Source organism: Psammomys obesus, unplaced genomic scaffold (genome assembly GCF_907164565.1).
Source record: "Psammomys obesus unplaced genomic scaffold, mPsaObe1.curated_primary_1811, whole genome shotgun sequence".
NCBI lineage: Eukaryota > Metazoa > Chordata > Mammalia > Rodentia > Muridae > Psammomys > Psammomys obesus.
Genome location: NW_026596095.1, coordinates 14,252,796 through 14,275,203, shown reverse-complemented (window position 1 = coordinate 14,275,203; position 22,408 = coordinate 14,252,796). Strand labels below are relative to the sequence as shown.

General features: G+C 41.0%; 1 protein-coding gene across 10 annotated transcripts in view; it reads right to left on the bottom strand.

Moving 5' to 3' along the window:
* Camk2d (calcium/calmodulin dependent protein kinase II delta) overlaps window positions 1–21,817 on the bottom strand; it is a 246,572-nt gene extending 224,755 nt beyond the window's left edge. For 2 of the 10 annotated variants that reach the window (XM_055628207.1, XM_055628214.1), the window contains exons 1-2: window positions 21,382–21,810; window positions 19,726–19,820 (exon numbers count right to left, since the gene is read on the bottom strand). In XM_055628207.1, coding sequence (XP_055484182.1) covers window positions 19,726–19,820; window positions 21,382–21,446 — 160 coding nt within the window. In that variant the 5' untranslated portion in view covers window positions 21,447–21,810. Of the gene's footprint in view, window positions 1–19,725; window positions 19,821–21,381 lie in introns of all 10 variants that reach the window. The other 8 variants (XM_055628208.1, XM_055628209.1, XM_055628213.1 and 5 more) reach the window with 7 other exon arrangements.
* Window positions 21,818–22,408: the final 591 nt, after the last annotated feature.

The window sequence follows — 22,408 nt, the reverse complement described above, 5'->3', positions numbered from 1 at the left end:
CTTTTCACTGTTGGACTTTGGTTTTGCTTTGCTTTGATTGTGCCTGTGCTTTTCTTCTTCCCTTCTAGAGTAAGAAAATTTTTAACATTTTTTTTTTTCCTAACAAGAGCCCAGAGTTATGAGACCTTGGATATTTTAGGGAAGTTTTGTAATCTTAGAGACTTTTGAGCTTTAGAGAAACTTTGCAATTTGGAGAGACTTTTGGATATTTTAAAGAGGCTGAATAAGCCATAGAGAGCAAGGCAATAAGCAGCACTCCTCTACGGCCTCTGCATCAGTTATCAATTCCAGGTTCCTGCTGTTATTGACTTCCTTCGATAAGGGGCAGGCTGTTAGATAAAATAAACCCTTTGCTCTCCAAGTCACTTCTGGTCATGGTGTTTTATCACTGTTACAGAAACCCTGATTAAGAAAATGGGTGTATTTATCTTTATATTAAACACTGTGCACGTGCACACAGTGGTAGAAATATAACAGTATAACGTGGCGGTGTGAATGAGAATGCCCCCCCCCCCATAGGTTTAGCTGTTTGAATACTTGTTCACCAGCTGGTGGGGGTCTTTGGGCAGGCTTAGAAGGTGTGTCCTTGATAGAGAAACTATATCCCTGGGTCAGGCTTTAAGGTTTCAAAGACTCAGGCCATTCCTTGTTCATCGTCTCTGCTTCCTGCCTGAGACTTCAGATGTGAACTTTCTGTTCTTCCTGATGCCATGTCTGAAGCCTGCTTCCATGATTTGACGCCATGATGGACTCATCCCTCTAAGCCCAAATAAACTCTGTGTTCTATAAGTTGCATTGGTCATTTTATTTTATCAGAACAACAGAAAAGTAATTCGGACAACAAACAAACAAACAAATACACACACACTGAGTAGGCTAATGGTAGGCAAATGCTGTGCCACTGAGCTGTAGCCACAGTCCTCATTATTCCATAATGGCAAACTTTTCCACATGAATATCTCCATGTCACCAATACATTATTGAAAAGAATCAACTCTAAAAAGCTCTCAAGGTTTAGTAAACCTCTAAGACTACTTAAAGTACATCCTGAAAGATATAACATAGGGAACAATATTTATTATTTTTCTTTGGAAGTGTGCATCTATTTGTAAATGTATACAATATACAATCCATTCCAAAAGTATCCTGCCAATAGTACTGAGTTTGTAATCTTGTAACAAACATTAATTGTGAAATAAAATACCTACTCTGAGCTAACTTTGTGTTTTTTGTGTTTAAGCTGCTCATAACCTCATTACATAAAAATGTTTCACAGATATGTTAATCTCACTCTATCAGGCTAGCCATGAAAAAAAAAATGCTGCAAAGTAACTGAGATTCATAAAGAATAAAAGAGCAGCACACTGCGTTGTTAGGCCCTCAAGAAACCCTAGATTCACCCCTCAATTTAAAAGACTAAAATGGAAACTTTTGTAGCCGATTTTCATACAAATCCAAGGTTGTAGAGAATGAAACTTCAAAAGACATCTCAGCCGCTGCTACATCACGCCCCCAAACAGCTTCTTGCTGCAAAGGCAAAAGCCTGGCAAATTTTATGCCAGTGTCAGCATATGAAGAACCTCTGCTACAGCCAGCAGGCAATGTGCAGAGGCACAAACATCTCCAACACAATATGAAAAGGAAAGAAATCAATTTGGAATGAGATTCTTAGGAAAATACCCATTCTGTTTAAAGAAAAGTAGGCATTTGCATCAATGTATAACAAAAAAACCAGGGCACCAAGGGGCTGTGCCAAATTCTTGCTATTGAGAGCTGTCAAGAAAAAAAAAATAAATAAATAAAAGGAGTTGCTACAGTAATAGCTTAGATTGATAGACCCTTGACATGAAATGGTTGTTCTTTCACCTCTGGGCAAAGTTAATTTAAAATAATGGTCAAATAAAGCCCTTCCTAAAGAATGTCCCTCCTCCTCTTCACAGTGACATAACCACACATCCTTTTCGTACTCGGAAACTCATTTCTCTCTTGCACATCAAACTATCAAAATTGCAAGACTTTAACTGAATGTACACACTGAATCAGAGATGTGGTCATTAATTCTTACATTTTCTTTTTAAAAGGTATCTACGGTAGAAACATGACTTTGTTTTTGTTTGTTTTGTTTTGGGGTTGGTTTTTTTTTTTGGTTTTTTGTTTTGTTTTGTTTTTGTTTTTGGTTAAATGTTTGTTTTGCTGTTTTTAGTTAAGATCTAGCTGCAGGTGGCCTGAAACTCAGTATGTTGATTGGACTGGCCTCTACTTTGTGATTTTCCTGCCTCTGACTCCTAAAAATTGGGATTACAGGAGTGTGTCACCAAGCCCAGATTTGGAATGCCAGTATGTAAAGTATTCCCTCTATGTCTAAGTGTGTACAAAAGATAAATATAACCCCACATCTACCTGTGCACACAAAATGCTCATGGCAGCATTATACAAATAGTGAGGGGGGGGGATCAATTCAACTACCAATAAAAGGATTAATGGATAAATGCACGAATGGATAAACACATAGTAAAGAACAGAACATTGTTTATCAATAAAGGACACTACTCTTGTGAGCCTTAAAAGCACTATACTAAGAGAAAGAAGAAAGCCAATCCCAAAAGACTAAGCAATGCCTAACTCTAGTCTATAAAGTTAGAAGGCAGATCAGCAGTTCCTAGATTTGAGAGTGGAGAAGAATGGGAAACAGCATTTGCACACAACGAAGTTCCCATTCAGCATGCTAAAACCTAAACTCCCCATTGCCCAAACCCCATTCTATTCTTCTTCTCTCTGGGTCAGTTACAGGTTGTGACAGTTGTTTCAGCTGTGAGCCACGGGCCTCCTAAGTGAGCCTCGTGTTTCCTTCCTATCAGCCAGTCCTATTTTCTTTCTCCAAAACTTACCCTCTGTTTCCACTTGTACCCTCCATCTCCCATAGACTGCAGAGTAAAGGGCTCTATCCAGTCTGTCCTCTGCCTGCTACCCAACTTAATCATGCTTTTCTCCCTCTTGCTCATTACACTCCAGCCATGTTCACTTCCTTTCCACCCTGTAGATAAGCTTTCCGTCAGTTTCACCTTGAGTCCCAGAATGACTCCCATTCTATTTTCTTACAGTTTATTTCCTCTCGTTAGTAATGCTTCAGCTTAAATGCTACATCCTCTGAGAGGCTGATTTAAATTGTCTTTGTATGAGTTACTATGGCACTTAATACAGCTGCTTATTTTTCTTCATCGCACCAAGTAGCACTCTTCTGCCCAAGTGACTCATTGCACTTCTCTCATGCAACTTCTTCACTACTGTATTCTTATAACCAAGACCTGTACCTGCATCAAGCATGTGCTCAATAGAAAGCTCCTAAATTAAAATGAGTGACATGGGAATAAGGTGAAGCTCAGTATCTCTTAGAAAATAAGAAACCAAAGTCCAGGTCTTCAAAAGTCCCACCATAAGAAATGATCAAGTTCTATACAGGTGAAACGAGGAACAGATAAAGATGATGTCTACTTTTCTAGAATAGCAGTCTAAATCCGTGGTGCTGTCTTGTTAGTGAGAAATGGGTTGATAAGCAAAGCCAAATTTAGCCATAATTAGATGCTAAACATCAATATAAATGGTGATGGGAGGTTGTACCTTTTAATGTAGGCCTTTGTTCATGAACTTGAAAAAGCGAAGTGAAAATGAATACAGTCTTTAAGAAGTCACTAAATATACTAAGATGCTTGGTAAAACTTTCTGGATCAAAAGTTGGTATCATTATTATGGAACCAGAGAGTTAAGTTAGAAAGAAGGTGGGGGGAGGTCTTGAAAACAGCCAATGTGAATGAATAGCATATATGAGTAATGAGCCTTATGTAACTATAGTAACAGAACCAAATGAACCAGCTTTTGTCTTCACAGTAGTTAAATATTATTCCTGATGTACAGAAATTTACCTCCATAAACAGTGCTTTCCTCCTGATAAAATTATGTACAACCTTGATGTATCAAAAACTACCTGCAGGGTCTTTGCTTATGGAGAGAAACTGAGTGAACTATGGGAACTAGCTAATTTAGATTGTGACTCACAGATCTCCCAGGTTTTGTTTTCAGGTTGAAGTAACAACTGTTTTTGTTCTTGTTCTACTTTTAAATCCAAATGACATCATTCTAGCAGTTACTCCTGGAGAATATAATTTATTTTCTTAGCCAGGGTTCTGTTTTTGATCACCTCCACATTTCATCTCTCTTTCTAAAAGCATCCTGGAAATAACATAAGAGAGCATCCATATGTGTGTGGGGGGAGGGCTTTTCTATTACCTGGCTTCCGTTTCATTTCCAGCTGTTTAATTCTCATTAGCTATCCCAATTAAGGAAAGTAATTTAAGACTGAAAAAAATGTTTTTCTACAAGTCTAAAAAAAAGAGCCAAATATCCTGTAGTTGTCTTGCCAGGTCCTAAGTAACAAGAGTCTCTTGGAGAACTCTGATGCAAATGCCATCATCCTAGTGTCACCTGCTACCCTTCAGGCTGTTGTCACCACAAAGTTTCTTGGTAGATTTCTTTCTACAGTCCCAGGAGGCCATTCCAAGATTGTCCCTTCCAAAATCTCAACTTGGTTAATTTCAAATTCTCACAGCAGCCTTCTCCAGGACTCTGTGCCATAAATTTTTCTCCTCTTCCTTGTGTAACATTTCTTGTTCTTTTTTCCTTTTCCTACAAAGGAACGTAAGCTTTATTTATCCCTAGAGTAACTTCCTGTGACTTGGGTAATCACTGCTGTGCATGCTCCCCTCCGTGGGCCACCACTTTCATAAGTAAGTAAGGCTAACTGCCCAATCGGCACAAGCTTGCCCGCAGAACTCCTTTAATTCTGCCTTGTGGTAATACAAAGTTGTTGCTGGTCTATATTCTGGGTGGGCTAGGCCCTCCTCTATCAATTAGCAAGAAAACGCCTCACAGACTTGCCAAGCTGATGGAGGCAATTCCTCCAATGAGGCTTCCTTTTCCAGATAGCTCTCTAACCAGCATGCTTACTACTAGCCTTTGAAAAACGCCGTCCCTCAGAGTTTGAAGTTCTCTCTATAGTATTATCCAGCCATGCACAGATCATAAATGACAATGGCTGAAGTGCCTGCTCAGGCTCCATAGAGAAGAAGACCAAAGCTTAGGGAGGTTATGAAATTTTCCCAAAGCTACAAGGAGGACAAAGCAGTGTTGAATCCTGGCAACCTAACTTCAGAACCCATTCTGCTAACCTGTGGAACACACTGCGTTGTCTCCAATGGTCTTTTCTGAAGGACCACACCCAGTTTCCAATGCTCTTTTAGGTACTTCATCCTGGATCTAGCTTTTGTGTCACCAACACAATTCATCTTCCCTCACCAAGATCAGCTGACACCTCTCACCTTACTATATGAAAATGACAGTCTCCCCAGGAGTCTTGGTCTTGAAACCTCACTCATCATTTGAGCTCACTGTTAGCCCTTACTCAGTAAAGTATTCTGAATCTCCTTCTCTGTCAGTCGACCCTACTGACTCACTCTTGCTTAGTAATGTCTTAGATGTCCCCTTTCGTGAGTCTCCCGGACAGTTAGAGCAGTTGAGACGGAGGGGATAAAGTAGGGTAGCAGCCAGCTCCAGGATAGAACACTTTCACAGGATCACTCATCTGCCAACCCAGGAGATTTCAATCCAGGTAATCACTTTTGCTCCCACAACCCCTCTGCTTTTGCAGCAGGTAACTGCGTCATCTGTTGCTAGACTCTTAGGCACGTGAGGTGTGTGTGGAGATGACTGTGACCAGCCACTGCCGTATCTGTCCCTCAGCCCTGTTGCAGAAATGCTGTGGATCTCAATTAGAGGGTGCCCTAAGATCCTTGACTAAAGATTCATTTCTCACTTCCTCCGTCCCTTCCCCCACTAAGCTTATTCTAGACAATCTGAATAAATCATTTACATGCTAGGGAGAAATGAAATTATACTCGCAAAGCTACGTGTTATTTTTAAAACCAACCCTGTGTGTGGCCACTGCAGGTTTCTAATACTACTGTTTCTAAATTTTGGGTTATCTGATTTGGGTTACTTCAAAACATACTCTAAAACATTCTGTCTGTAATGCTTTTTCTTTTTTTAAGATTATGAAAAGTCAACAAAAGTTAGGTCAAGTTTTTAAAGTTGTTTAAAACATAAAGCTCTCAGTGTTCCCTGAGCCATCCTTACTCATGCCGTAATGCCATCTCCATTTGCCATTGGAGAACTACAGGCATTTCAGATTATCAGTCGATGGACTGCACAGGCACTAGCTGTCTGCCAGCGCAAAGCATTACAAGTACTTTTCTTTTAAATAGAATTAAGTGACATTAAGTTAAATTTCACTTTGCTATTTCCTGATCAAACAACAGATACGTAGGGAGGAATGGTCAAAGTTAAGTCCAAGAAAGTTATTTCTAAAATGTGTTTCCAAAATTAGGGGAAACTGGGTCTTGATTCTACTTAACTTCGAAGGGCAGGATTGGCCAATGACAATGAAATGCTACTTGCGGAAGTAGAATTTCCCTAATCTTTCCAATGACCCTGTCAATTTTGATTCACTGTCCTTTTGACAGATGGCCTTCTGCTCCATACCCAGAGATCTTTCCTGCTACAGAGTTGCCTCACTCAGCCTTGACATGAATGAGGCTTTGTGCCTAGTCTTATTGTATCTTGTTATGCTGTGTTCAGCTCTTATCCCAGCGATGCCTGATCTTTTCTGAAGGGAAACAGAGGAGTGGATCTGGGGAAGGGAAGGAGGACGACTGTGAGAAGGAGGTAAAGGGAAAACTGAAGTTGAGATGTAACTGCAGACTAGGTCTTCAGGTTTATAAACACAAGCAGAATTTTCTCTAGGGCACTATTATAACACTTGATTTAAAAAAAAAAAAAGGGCTCTGTTTTTAAGTCCTCTGTTTTCCCACTTAGTTGCTCTTATGTTTTTGTATTTTGCCCCTGGGCTAAATAAAAGAGAATTTGAGGTTGATAAGCAGTTGGGTGTGCCGCTCTTATCAGCTGTTCATCCCTAGTGACTCAGGGCTGTAAAATCTCGGGCTCCACCTTATTCATCCTTCCCACTGAGCCTGCCACTTCTCGTGATTCAGAGGGTGAAAAGAATTCCACTTCCCTTCCTCCGTTTCTACAGGCTATCATGAAAGCTAAATCCCTCACTGTCACTTTCTCTCGAGTATTTTCTCATGATGTCCTATCTGTTTGTTTTCCTGTCTATTCAAAATTGATTATTTTCAAAACCCAGTGCAGATATCAGCTCCTCAAAGACGTCCCCCTCACCTTCCATCAGCCAGAACCCACAAATCACCCTCCTGGGACACTCACAGCCCGGCGGTAACACAGTTCACTCTGATCTGTTCAACTTGAAGGACTTTGTCTTTCCTGCTTTATTTATCTGCAGTGGGCGTGTGACTTGGCAAGAACTTTTTTTTTTTCTTCATTAAGGTGTAATTGAAAGTTAGAAGGCAATTCTTCAAAATTCAGTTTAGGTATCACACTGTACTTAAGTGTCCTCAGTGGAAATGGACAAAGCATCCAGGAAGCACTCTGACAACAGATGAAAGAATTCTGAAAACGCTAGCCTTCTGTCTCAGTACTTCTCCTCCTCTGTAAATCCTTCCTATGAGGCAGAAGTAGGAAAATTGTTTACAAAACTATAGCTTTAGTTCTACCACAGTAAAGACTTAAAGGAAAATTGCACACAATGATAGAAAATAATCACCTGATGATCACTTAACCAGTGAAGCAGAGTTCAGTATTAAGAAAGCAAAGGAATTGCCCCCAACACAGGCACATGTTGTAATTCCAAGTAAAAATGCAGACTAAAATGTACTGTTTTGAAGGAGGAAGGAAGGAAGGAAGGAAGGAAGGAAGGAAGGAAGGAAGGAAGGAAGGAAGGAAGGAAGGAAAAAAGGGAGAGAGAATGGTGTGGGAGGGAAGGAAGGAGAATGGTGGGGGGAGGGGAGGAAGAAAGGAAGGAAGGAGAATGGTGGGGGAGGGGAGGAAGAAAGGAAGGAAGGAGAATGGTGGGGGGGGAGGAAGGAAGGAAGAACGGTGGGGGGAGGCGTGAAGGAAGGAAGGAGAACCATGGGGGGAGGGGTAAAGGAAAGAAGGAAAGAAGGAAGGAAGTTAGGGGAAAGGCAGGAGCCAGCTCAACTTTCACCCAAGCCTGATGACCTGAGTTCAATCCTTATCCAGAATTGCTGCAAGTTCTCCTGTCACCTCTATATACAGGCAATATCAATAGCACACATACAACACAAAATACATAAACATGATTAAAAATCTTTAAATAAACAATATGAACTTTGAAAAGAAATAAAGAAATAACAAAATGTTATCAGTGCTTGTTTGGAAAGACATAAATATGTCCCTTTTTGGTTTTTCTCTATGTTTCTAAATTCTACATTAGTATAGGGTTGTTTGCTATAATTAATTTTAAATGTATTTATAAAAATTAATAATTTCTTTCAGACATATGCCCTAAAGTTTATAATTAACTGTTTAACAAATATTGGTATATAGCTCTTAATATAATGTATCATTTGATTAGAATAATAAAGGATTCATCCTAGATAGTATCTAACAAATGCTTAAAATATTTGCCTCAAGTAATTTATAAAATTTCCCCATGAAATAACAATGAGAAATTTCAAGGAGTTTGCTCAAAAATGACCAGGGTTAGAGAAAACACTGAACAAGGCAGAATTTGTAATGAGAGACTTGAGGAAATAATGATGTGAACTGGCAATTAATTTTTGAAGTGAGTGGGTGTCATTTGACATAAAGCACCAGCTCCATTGTTACTTGCCTGTCTCTCTTCCAGGTCTATTCTAAGAGGCAGCATTTCATTGACTCATTCCCTCACTCAATTTTCCACTCATTCAACAGTGACAAGTACTCTCGATGTTACATTATAATCACGGCTGCCGGCAGATTTGAAGATAAATTAAGAATCTCCACAAGGTACCTCCAAACCACAACATATATAATTGCAATAAAAGGGTAAATGCACCCTAGGCAACTCAAAAAACAAGAGCAACTCAAAAGGCACTTCTCGGTAGAGAAAGGGAGGAAGCGGAAGGAGGGTGAGGTGATGTCACAGAGGAGGCAGCACCTGAGCTGGGCCTTAAAGGAGGAAGGTTTCAACACTATTTGGAATGCTCACCTGTCACATTCCATCCATAGGGTGATACCAGACCTTCTCGTTCCACTGCACATTAGCCGCCTTTCTGTGTACAGCTATCTCTTCCTGGTGTTAACTCAACGCACAACTTCCCCAAAGGCCTTACCTCCTAACAGCCCTCCCATAAGTCCGTATTCTCCAGGCTGACAGCCACCCCAGTAGATCAGGAAATCGGTTTTCAACTTGTGGGTCCCAGCAGTTTCACAGAGGTCACCTCAGACCATCCGAAAACACAGATATTTACATTATGATTCATAACAGTAGCAAAATTACAGTTATGAAGTAACAACAAAAAAATAAGTTTATGGCTGGGGGTCAGCGCACCAAGAGGAACTGTATTATAGGATCTCGGCATTAGGAAGGTTGAGAACCACTGTGATGTAAGATAGCAACTCTCTACTCTCTATGACAAGAACTTATCAAGATGAAACAAAGTTAATGCTGAAAGGTCTTAAGGAGGAACTGAATAAAAGTGTATATGTTAAAAATGTAACAATTGTCAGCCAGAAAACTTAGGTGGGAAGCTATTGAAAAGGTCTATAGTAGCCTGGCGTGGTGGTGCACGCCTATAGAACCAGCACTCAGGGAGGCAGAGGCAGGCAGATCTCTGTGAGTTTGAGGCCAGCCTGGTCTAGGACAGGACAGCCAAAGCTAACAGAGAAGGCCTGTCTCAAAAACAAACAAACAAACAAACAACAACAACAACAACAAATCAAAAACCAAAACAAAAAGAAAAGGACTATAGCAAGAAGGAAACTGAGCTCCAACTGAAATGATTCATTGCAAACACCAAAGTGACAGAAAATATGTTGAGATGAAGTGAGGAAAAGACAACCACAGGTTCTTGAAATGTGGGAGAAATCCAGACACCACTCAGGGAAGAGAGTAGTTTGAAGGTGAAATAGGAATGAACACACCTCCAAACCACAGTCCTCCAAATATCACAAACTGTTTAGCTTCCCCATCAAAACTTCAAATTTTAAAACTTAACTACAACCAGCATAACATGATATAACTCATAAACAGTCTTTAAAGGACAGAACGATGTTTTGATAAATTTGTTCTTGTTATAATAATTAAAAAAATAACATTTGAATTTTATTTCTGTGTCTGTGTGTGTCTGCATGTGTGCATGTAGGTGTCACGAGTCTAGAAGAGAACCTCAAATCCCCTGAAACTGAAGTTATAGGCAGGTGGCGGCCACCCCATGTGAGGTGTGAGCCTCAGGCCCTGGTCTCCAGCTCTCTGTAAGGGCAGCAAGTGCTCTTAACTGCTCAGACATCCCTCAAGCCCTGATTTTTAACAAGCCCATTTCACATAAATTATTCCTAATTTTTCAATGTATATATATCATATTAATAATATTTCTTCAAAATTATATGAAAAAACCCCAAATTACTATTAAAAGTTCCAAATACTTTGTAGGCCTTTGAAGGTCATCATGGAAAAGGCAAAATGGTACTTTATTACTAATTATTTATTATTGTTAATTATTTATTACTATATGACTATGAAAGTGTCAGAAGACAATCTGTGCAATTTCCACAGAGTCTAGAAATCAGATCAAACTTAAGCTGCCAGCCTTGTGGGATGAGCACCTTGACCTACCCACATCTTGCCTGGCCAAAATAACACATCAATGCATAAAAAAACAATGCCTTTTATTCTATGAGTCTATATCATACAATGGAAAATAAAATACAATTAACCTATATAACAAGTGTGTAAGTTTTTTATTACTGAAGCTCTTCCAGTTAATTAAAAATAAGTTGGACAGCTGATAAGGGGTTTCACTCCTAAATTCATTAGGAACAGTAACTGACGTTTGAACTGAGAAGGGATAAAGATAAGCAAGAAGCACACAGTTTCAAAAGTACAGGAAACAGCCCAGTCACAGGGTCAACTAGAGGATTTCTGAGTACTTGATTACCGTCTCAAAATTAAATATATACAATTCTATATACCAAAATTTATGAAATAAAAAATCAAAATTCCTACGCAATCTAAAAACAGCTAAGAGCCTTCTGTGGAAGGATGAACTGTTAACCAATATTATCATCATGTGTCCTCTGGACACCTGTACCGTTCCTGCTACACCTATTTTTATAATGTTCAGTGGATGTAATTTTTTTTATCTCCTTTCAGTTGCTCCTTTCTTTTTGTATGAGTCTGACACACTCAACACTACTTTTAAAGAAGCTGCAAAACAACAGAACATCTTCCTTTCCTCACTGGTTAAACAAAATGAGCCAGAAAACCAGCACGGCTTCCTAAGTAGGTCTCTTACTCTTCCTCTGGTTAAATGGCTGTTTTTCTCTGCCATAAAAAGTGCAGCATTCAGAAGAAATCCTAAAAACTCACTGCCAGGCTCATAAACTCTTCCGTAATAACTTCCCTAGCATTCTGATAACATTTTCCACTGTATTATTTTGCCTTCTAGAAAGTAGCACCGAGTCGCTTGCAACTTCAACTTGATCTTATGTTACCATAGTGATTCAAATGCTAGCTTTTCTTGCAAGTTGGAATTCTAAGTGTATTTTCCAAAAAAGTGCCACTCTAGGCCCTCGCTGCCATGGAAAATGTAAAAAGTAGTAAGACACTGGCCTTTGTATGGAGCCAAGTACATACATGAAAATACAGAGTTCAGTTCTGCATACCAGAATCCCATGGGGTAGGACACTGGACAGTCAGCCTTCAGAGTGAGAGAAACTGCCTTGAAATACTCACTCCAGCTCTTCCTTCCTTCCTTCCATCCTTCCTTCCTTCCTTCCTTCATTACTTCTTTCCTTCCTTTCTACCTTCTTTCCTTCCTGTCTTTCTTTCCTCTCTCTCTCTCTCTCTCTTTTAGTCAAGGTTTCACTCATGTAGCCCAGGCTGACCTTTTAACTCACTACACAGCCCAAGATGGCCTTGAACTTTGGATTCTTCTGCCTCGCCTCTCAAGTCCTGGGATTACAGACCTATACTATCATGTCTGTCTTATCCCAGGGCTCCCTGAATGCTACGCCAGCACTGTACCTAATGAGCTACAGTCCCCCTCCCCAACAGCCCCAACTCACTAGAGCAGTTTGGACCAAACAAAATGAAACCAAGCATTGTATAAATACGCACCTGCCTCACCTACAAGGCACTACTTAAATAACAGCTAAGAGCATTTCGCTTTTCTAAATCATTATTGAGGAAGATGGCATTACTGACTGGGAGACTATCAAAGTATCAGAAGATCGAGGTCTGCAACTGAACACAAAAACTGACAGGTTCCCTGCATTTTTCTACAATTACAGAACATATCTTAAATGCAATCAGAGCGGTTCTGTCAGCTAAAAACTGCCCTGCTTTACTTAAAATAGTTTCATCCCAAAGGGCAGAACTGCATACAGCTCAGTGATAAGGCCCTTCTAGTATGTTCAAGGCCCTGAGTTCAATCCCTAGCAGCACAATAAAATAAATAAAATATCTGGGTGTGGTCACCATGTTTATCTTCCCTGCACTAGGAGACTAAGAACACTGCCAAAAGTTTGAAGCCACCCTGAGCAATACACTGAGTTCCAAGTCATCCTGGATTACAGAGTGAAATCCTGTCTCAGAATCCCCTAAAATGCAATAAATAAATAAATAAATCTACTGCAGTAATATATTGTCATTTTCTTTCTAATCAAAGATTTCGATTCTGAACAACTTCCTCAAATTGCAGAGTTGGGCTTGGGGGTGGGGATTTGTGACTATAAGCCTCTTTAAACCAACACTAGGAGAAAGAGCATCCCTTGCTCTCTGCACACAGAAATCATCTTTACTTCTTTTAAAAACGTGTGTTATTTCATTCATGCTCAATGTAACAGATCATATCTTCTATGACGTCTATTTGTGTAATCTTTAGTTTCCTACTACTCTGATGGCTGAAATCACATTAAACACTTACTGAGTGCTTACTTAAATCATATGTGAACATGTTTAATACCTCATAAAAGGAAGTGAACTATAAGTTGTCAAAAGATAGACAGGTGGTAAGAATTAAAAGCCTGCTAATATTCATTTAGTGCGTCACTGGGCATTTCACCAAATGTGTTGTAACAAGCTGTTTAGCACAGATCCCCATGTAAATAACCATTAATCGATGGCCACTAACATATAAAAACATTGTAAAATATGCTATACCCTAATAAAACAGAGGGGAAGGGAAAATGACAAAAAAAAAAAAAAAATATCCCACCAACAAAGGCCATATGAATTGGCTCAAGGCAAAAACTTTTAAGGACAAGATGTGAAGAAAATCCCAGTATATGATTGTTATTACATTATGAGCAACATAAAAAAGATTCATAAAAGATTACTTACAAGCTGCAGAAATGGTTTAGCAAGTAAAGGTGCTTGCCACCAAGCCTCCTGATAACCTGAGTTCAGCACTCAAGAACCACGTGGTAGACCAAAAAAACCCTTTCCCAAAGGTTTTATCCTGATTTACACATGCACCAGCCTGCTGGTAGATGGACTCTCCCTCCCCCCCCTTCCCTTACACACATAATAAATAAAATATATTTTTAAAGATAACTTTTAAAAGATGATTTATTATTAAATTTTCATATTGATTTCATTAAATATTTCAATGAAAATGAAAATGTTCACCTAAACGTATAAACAAAGGTGTTTTGGTGTGTGGGCAGTCCCACACAGTCAGGAAAACACCAACAATACTTTCAATATCTCAGAGAGGTACTGGACATCACACTGTTAACTCTTATTATTAGATAGCAGAAAACATTCTGATAGCTCCTGGATACAGATTCAAATAGCTTAATCTTTTAAAATAGATTCACTACTAACAATAATCTAATTCATTTGCTGAAGAAAATAAATGTTCAATATTAAGGCCTACATAACAATATATGGATAACTCAAAGGAAAGTGTTCTCTAGACACGACAGCGACAATGCATAAATAGACTCACAGAGACTGCAGCATGCATAGGGCTTGCACTGGTTCAAGCCAGAGAGGGTCCCAGCATTGAAGAGATGACAGAGACATGGGCTCTCACCCCTAACCAAGAAGCTACCTGCAACTGACATCTGCTTGAAAAGGAAAAGTGAGTTTTCTTTACTGGAGTTTCACTGGGTATATTAACCACTCTTAAAGGTATGCCCCATGCCCACCAGTGGATGGCCAAAGGAAAACAAACTCAGTGGTATTTTTATAGACTTCTTTTTTTCCCTCATATTGCTTTGTTTAGCCATTATTTTGTATTACTGGTTTTTGCTTGTATATTATGGTTTTTGGTTTAGTTGTTTTTACAGGTTTTTGTTTGAGCCTGTGTGTGTGTGTGTGTGTGTGTGTGTGTGTGTGTTTATTTTTTTTTCCCAGTTTGTTTATGGATTTTGATTGTTTGCCTATTTTCTGAAGAATGAGAAAGGTAAGAGTTGCGTGGGTGGGGAAGAGGTGGGAGGAGCTGAGAAGGGAAAGTATGATCAGAATATAGTGTATGAAAAAAAATTTGCAATAGAAAAAAGAAGAACATAGGTGTGGAGAGATGGCTCAGGTGTGAAGAGCACTGGCTGCTCTAGCAGAGGACCCAGGTTCAGTTCCCAGCACCCACATGTTGGCTCACAAACGTCTCCAACTCCAGGGCAGTGTGGAGGCCTCTTGCATCAGAAACACACATAAAAATTTAAAAAAATATTTTAAAACAAAAAAGTAAGGATGACTAAACATAGAAGCAAGACACAAAGCAATATGAATAGCACACGTTACTTCCAGCCCCACATACAGAATAAAATAGCCTTTAAATTTTTTCTTAAAATGTTATTTTTGCCATGTTGTTGTTGTTCAATTGGTGCCAAACAGCAAAATCAACAAGGTGGGATTGAAACTTCATTCAATCTATCTAGTCTCAATTTTACTTCCTATTCAAGAAAGCAGGAATAAAGTTGAGAGACTAAAATAATTTCTTACCTGCTTGGATGTCACAAACAAAACCAACCATCCTCAGTTTTTGACATCTTTCTTAAAACAGAAAAATATTACTTTGGGTATATATACAATATTGAATTTATATACATGGTCAAGTAGTTTCCTAAGGTCCTGATTTGTGTTCTCCTAATATTATGAAATTAGGAACGAGTAAGATTGGCATAATAAAATTAAAATTATTTCTTAAACTACAGAAATATAACTTGTTGAGTTTAGCAATGGAGTAAATGTAAAGGAAATGCTGATATATCCTAAGTTACTTCAAGCTTATTAATTTTTTTTTTATAAAAACAGTAACTATGGTGTGCCTGGCTGTGTAGTAGTAAAGGCTCTCCAAGGATGAAAACACGTGTAGAAAATGAAGATAACTGCTGCTGAGGAGTTTAAATGTACCATCTACCACATGGACTGTTTCTGAAGGCAATCAGCCCACTGGGCTGCAAATTTCTGTCACCCTGTAACAGCTTACACTTCTAAACATGCCCAGATGACAGGCAAAACAGCCACACTAGAACAAGCTAGCGTTTGATAACTAACCTAATTGTTCAGATTGAAATGACAGAATATCTAATTCCTAGGATGAAAATATAAGACAAGTTTTACTGTCACTCCTCACTCCTTACTAATCATGCCTAATTAAAACAACTTCTCAGAATCTCTAAATTACATACAAGATATCAAATGTTCTCCATGCTTAGGTGCTATCAAAAAAAAAAAATGTTAACAAGAAGCCAAACGAGATATACAGAGTCCACTGACCTACATGCTCAGTTAAATGAATACTGAATGCAGTCTGTGCATATGCAGATGAAAACACAAAAAGATTCTTCAATTCTTAAACAGACTCTGAGTCTCCCAAATGTGGTGTTTGTGACTAACAGTGAGAGAAAATGGAAAATGCAACTAAAACTGTCTGCTGAAAGCCCATTACAGTCTAGGCACAGCAAAAAGCCTGAGTGACAGCAGAGAGGGATGTGCAGATATGTGCAGGAATCCAGCCAAACGTTGGGCAATTCCCCCCATAGCCTTGGATTTATTGACAAATGGCGCTTTCTCTTTTTGACTGCTAAAGAACATCAGCTGAGAGCAGACAACATAGTTCAATGGTAGTGTGGTTGCCTAGCATGTAGGAGGCCCTAAGTTAAATTTCCAGCACAAAGGGGATCAAAAAAAAAAAAAGAAAAGAAAAAAAGTAGAATGGTAGAAATTCCCTTGTCTTTAAAATGCATAGCCCTAAGGATTAGACTTACAAAGGCATGTTATATCAAATAATATAAATGAAAAGTTGCACAAAATCTGTCCATTCCACAAAGTGTCTGATGGAACCTCCAAAAATTTTGGGGGAAAAATATTAAGCATACTATGTTGAACCGAACTCTATATCTGCCTTTGCATGTTTCTCACTACAAAATGATCCTGCAAAAACCTTTATACTAGAATACTGTAAAAGAAGTGTTATTCAAAGAAAATTTAGATTGTAATTTTTTTAGTATTCATTTATTTTTATTGTATGCGTGTGAATGTCTTGCCTGCATGTAAGTCTGCATACCACGTGCGCAGTGCTCATGGAGATCAAAAGAGGGCCTCAGATCTTCTGGAACTGGAGCCATAGGCAGTACTGAGCTACCATGTGGATGCTGGGAATCAAATCCCAGGTCTTCTACAAGAGCAGCAATGCTCTTAACTACTGGGCCATCTCTCCAGCTTCCAAATTTTATATTTTAAAACACAGTCTCTAAATACACTTTACAAATTTCAGTATGTGCTTGTTCTCAGCAATAAAATACTTAACTACTTTACAAATAATGTAATAAGCACAGTTTGTCCCAGTCACTCTGGCTTGAACCCCTGCCACATCCCCAATGCTGTACACCTGAACGGTATGTCAAAGGTGGAAGCATGGTGCTTTCCTCCAAATAATTTGTAATACAATATGGGAACAACTGAAACAAATGTATATGCTACAAAATAAAGCCAGTCTATAACTGTCTCTAATTGTGTGTCGATATAAAATAATGTTGCTCAGCATTTTGTAGAAAATTACTCTATTCTTTACATATAACTGTAATTAGTAAAATTGGCAAGACACTTTTCAATTTAAGATACGGTTTTCACAAAATTCACCAAATCCCCAAAACATTCTATGGCGCTCATTGTGAAAGTTTTACCATTTTTTTTTTTTATGAAGATTTTGAGATCTTAGAAAAATTGGATCAAGTTTACATACTAAGTGATTGAGCCAGTCTTCGAATTTGGCTACATCAGAACTAGATCAATAATTTTCTAGATCAGTTTTACTAGACCAATAATTTTCAAGAGCTTTCATGTTAAATAAGTCCTCTTACATAAGGTAATGCAATTTGACCATTACCACGTTCCTCACACGTAATAGTGGAAGCTGATATTCAGCAAGAATATACTATGGGGTAAGCACTTCTCTCCACTATTACACTAGACCAATCAGATCAGTCAAAACCCTATAAGGACAGATTCTATCTCACGCTGTTTTATAGGTGAAGAGACTAAGGCTCGGATTAAAATGGGTAAAGGACTCAAGATCACACAGCTAGCAGTTACAGGAATCAGGACTGCAGCACAGAGTGTATCATTCTGGGACAGATGATGTTCTCAGGGGGAAAATAGACCAAAGAAAGAGTCTGGAGAGATGCTCGGCAGATGAGGGATCTTCCTGCTCTTCCAGACAACAGGAGTTCAGTTCCTACTACCCACACCTGAGGGCTTATAACTACGGGGATCAGATGTCTCTGGCTTCCAAGAGCACCCGAACTCACATGTGTACACACGTGTGCGCACGCAAACACATACACACATCACTAAAAGTAATACAATAGAAATAACTAAAAAACGCAAAGGAAGACAACAAGCATGTCTCCTGAGTCAGGAAGGTGTTTGCAGACGCTCAGCATGAATAGAGGAGGAACACTGGTAGAACAGCATGGAGAAGAAAGTATCCCAATCAGGCAGGGATACTCATCTCCCATGGAGGGGAAAGAAGGGAGCAAAGACCCCTGCACTACCAATCTGAGATGGGAAGTATAAGACGAAGTGGATAAAAAGTGACCATTCTAATTAAGAAAGTTAGTAAAAGTGAAGTACCAGACTCACTTAAGACTCATTTTTCTCATTTAAGAGGAAACTTAAAGCCATTAAAAGACTCAGAATAAGCATGGCAATATCCCCCAAATGTGATAGCCCACCACTGCCGGAGTGCCTGTCATACCAGAAGAAATAACAATCACTGGGGGGAAAATCTGACTGAATGTTTTCAGTCTTCTTTCCCTTAAACCAGCATTTATACTTCTGCACCCCCTCCTCATTCTAAAAACAAAACAAAACAAAACAAAACAAAAAAAAAAAAAAAAAAAAACCCTTCCAATGGATTGGAGGCTTGAAAGGGAAATGTAATTAGCATAGCATGTGCTCATTAGTTTTCATACCAGGACACCAAGGCGCTCATGGTCAGTTTAACATATAGCTCTTTCTCAGAACTATAGCAAATCTGATAAAGAAAACTACCACAGAATTCCACTGAAGCAAATAAATAAACTGAAACCTAAAGTATATCTTAAAAGTAGAATTTGAAAATCCATTTACCATAGTGGAGGACAAAGGCAATGATATCCAGACATCCTTAAGTGGCATGTCTTAAAAGATATATTCAATGAGGAAAACTAAGTCTAATGGAATTTCCTCTCACTACTTAAAATAAACCAGGTCACTGAGATTGATCTGCACTATTGTGTTCTATTCATTTTGATTCCAGTTTAATTTCATCAAACCATAAATTCCCTTGGAAATACCTTAGGCGCATGCCTGCAGCCACCGTAACACTGACAGTTCAGTATGTGTACCTTTGCACGATTTTAAACAAAATAAATAAAAACATGTGGGTACACTGCTCCAAGTTTTGTTTTTTAACTCATGTCAACAGCTTTAAGTATGAATTATCTCTGCGGTGTAAAATATATCGCATGGTCTGGTGGGTAATTTAATTCAGAGAACCAAGAAAAGGCCTAACCTGCACAGATCAAAATCAAGCTAACTTCCTAGATTACAGCAATGATCTCTTTTTACTTCCAAAAGCCACTGAAGTTAAATATACCTCATGTAGTAAGTTCAGCTGTAACTACAGCTGTAATATACATTCAACTGAACCATGACCTATTTTTTTGTCTCAAAAGTGAAAGGGAATTATGACAGTTATGAGACTTACATTTTTTTTCCATTCTAGGATCCTTCTGAAAGTTATTTCACACTAGAACTCAAAGCAAAATGCACCTCATGACATTTATTTGCTTTGCAAAAATATTTATGTTACTGCTCGTAAGGTGGCATTTTAATCTGTCATTGATAACAATTATGTTTTTCATTTACTTTCAAAGTATACAGAGCAAGAGGCATTTGGCAAGGAAATATGTGAGTGTGTAACATGATTCCTAAGTCTGACATTCAATTATAACCACATGCTATATTTAATTAGAAGACACCAACAATCCACACAACAAATACAAAATTAACATGTATAAATAAATGCAGTTTAAAATACCCACCCCTAGCAGAAAGCTTTTTGGTGTTGATGATTTTGGCAGCATACTCTTGTCCAGTGGGGATTTTCATACATCTTCTCACCACTGAGAATGCCCCCCTGGAAACCAATAATTAGCAAGCCATCAGTATAATCAGATCTCGCATCCTCTTAGAAACTTACAAATTTGAGCATTTCTGTGTGTCCCTAGCAGTCTGTCAAACATTCAGTATAATAAAAGCATTATCTAGAAAATAAACAGTTCTTCCCTGGCAACCCAGATCCTTTTTAATGTTGAGGAATAAAAGTAATTCTTAATTGACTGGAAACACACATTATTAATCAACAGAATGGAAGAAAATGCCAATTATGACCACTCTTGTTTGCACATGAAATCTGAAAACATTTCCTAATTCACACTCACAAAACACCAAATGCTCATAGCAAACCCTGCAAAGACCAGATCTGGGAAACAGAATTTAAAAAAAAAAAAAAAACAAAAACTGCTGCCTGCCTATTTCCATAGGAAACATAATTAACGTGGCTCCAAGAAAGTAAATATGGCGATTGTTTTCATTAAAACATAAATCTCTAGCTCACTGGTGTGCTCTAACAGATCCTGGGGTAAGGTGATTTCTCTCTGCCTGGTTTGGGCTGGGGGAGGGGAGAGATTTGAATTAAGCTTCTCTTCCGACATGTCTCCATGTTTCAACAGCAGATCATCTATGGAGATACCGTTTCCATTTGATTTTAAATGCTTACACTTCCTTTTATGTATGAGAACCTACAGCTCACACACAAACGCATCCTTCCCCTAAGAGTCGAAATTAGCGATAGAGGGACTGGTTTGGGGTTTGATGCTTGGTAAATCCTGCCTGGGGCTCTGGTTGCTCCTGTACAGATCGTCAGTGGGTGCCCTGTCCCTCCTTAGCATCTCCAAGAAGTTCTGGAGCTTAAGTGAAGGAGGTCGTTTTACACAATGCTAGGCGACCCTTTGGAAGAGCTCTCCAGAGCTACAGGGGGCTTTTCCTCTGCCGGGATAAATAAATCCTCTCAGAAACGAGGGTCACGTAAATCCCAGAAGAATGATGTTACCATCGAGCAAAGACGGACAGTGGATATGGGGCAGGGGCGTGGGTTCTGTTGGGTGGCCCTTTTCCTGGACAGAACAACTACTTGGATGCCGAACCGGACTCTCCACCAAGCCAAGTTGAACTTTCAGCATCGATAAATATGGCACCATCTCTGAGAGCGAGTGCTCATCAGCTCATCCCAACCCGGGTCAGACCGCAGACACACCGCAGGCTGAGCAAGAGACATCTATTTACCCCCCAAAAATGTGATAAATGTTGCATTCTACATGCAGCTCCTTTCCTCCCCCAACACACACTCACACCTCGCGTGCGCGCACACTTCTCAGGATGACAGCTACAACTGCAGAGATGGTAAATTCACTAAGTCTCCCGTGGAGACGTGGAGGACCCGAGGAGGTGGGCTGGGGATTCGGGGCACCCGCCACGGTAGAGCAGGGGTTTCCTCCCCTCTGTGCCCCACCCGCAACAAGCCAGGGGTTCGTCACCCGGCCTCGGCCCGCGGGCTCCCTGTCCCCACGAGGGGGGGGGGGGGGGCGGGGGAAAGACGTGGGGTTGCAGCGAGGAGATGCCAAGGCAAGGAAGCTTACTTTCCCAGCTCCTCGAAGAGCTGATACTCGTCGGTGAACCGGGTGCAGGTGGTGGTAGAAGCCATGGCCGGGTCCGGACAGTGCGCCGCTGGGAGCGCGACGGGCGACACGCGAACAGACGCGGCTTCCCGGGACTGGCGCCGCCGCGCTGTCACCCGGGGCCGCCCTCACTTTCCTGGTCCGAAAGTAGCTCTCCGGCGAGGGAGTGCGCGCAGGGGCGGGGCGCGGGGCGAGGTGGCCAGACCAGCCCGCGCCGCGATCCCTCCTCCTTCTCCTCCTCCTCCTCCTCCCGCCGCGACCGCGGGGCTGTGTGGAGCCCGGGGACCCGGCACTGTGGGCTGCCACGGACACCGAGGCTGCACGGAGAGCGCAGCGCAGCGCCCGGGGTGGCGGCGGCTGAGAGCGAACCCCCCCCCGGCCCGCTGCTCCTGCGGGAGGCGGCGGCGGCGCTGCTGACCCGCGCTCCCCACGGGGCCCCGCGAGGCTGGGAACCCGCGCGGCGACGGAGTGCGCTCGGCTCGGGCGAAGCTGGCGGCTCCTCCCCGGCGCCTCCTCCCGCCTCTCCCCCCGCCCCGCGAAGCCCCCTCCTCGCCGGCCCCACACCTCCCTCTAGCGACTCCAGCCGCGTCCCTCCCGGGCTGCTCTCCCGCAGCCGTCCAGGGAGGCCACCGGAGGGGCCGAGGGTGTGCGGAGCCACGGGGGAGCGCGCTCAGGGGACGGGACCGGGAGGTCGCAGGGACCCGCGGAGGGACGGGGAAAGGATGGGCGCGGGGTGGGCAACTCGCAGCTCCCGCACCCGGGATGCTTCTACGCCGGCCACCCGGCCACGGGGCCGGGATGCAACCGCCGCATCTGGGCGCGGTTCGCGTGTACGGCTCCGCGGAGACCCGGGTCCAGCGTCCCCCGGCTCGCGAGGACGGCCCGGGGTGGCAGCCCTGCCCAGCCTTGCTGCCCCTCAGCTAGGGGCGAGGATGGCCCGGGCGCCACGTTTCACTTGGGGTCTGACTGTCACCTCCTCGCCCTTCTC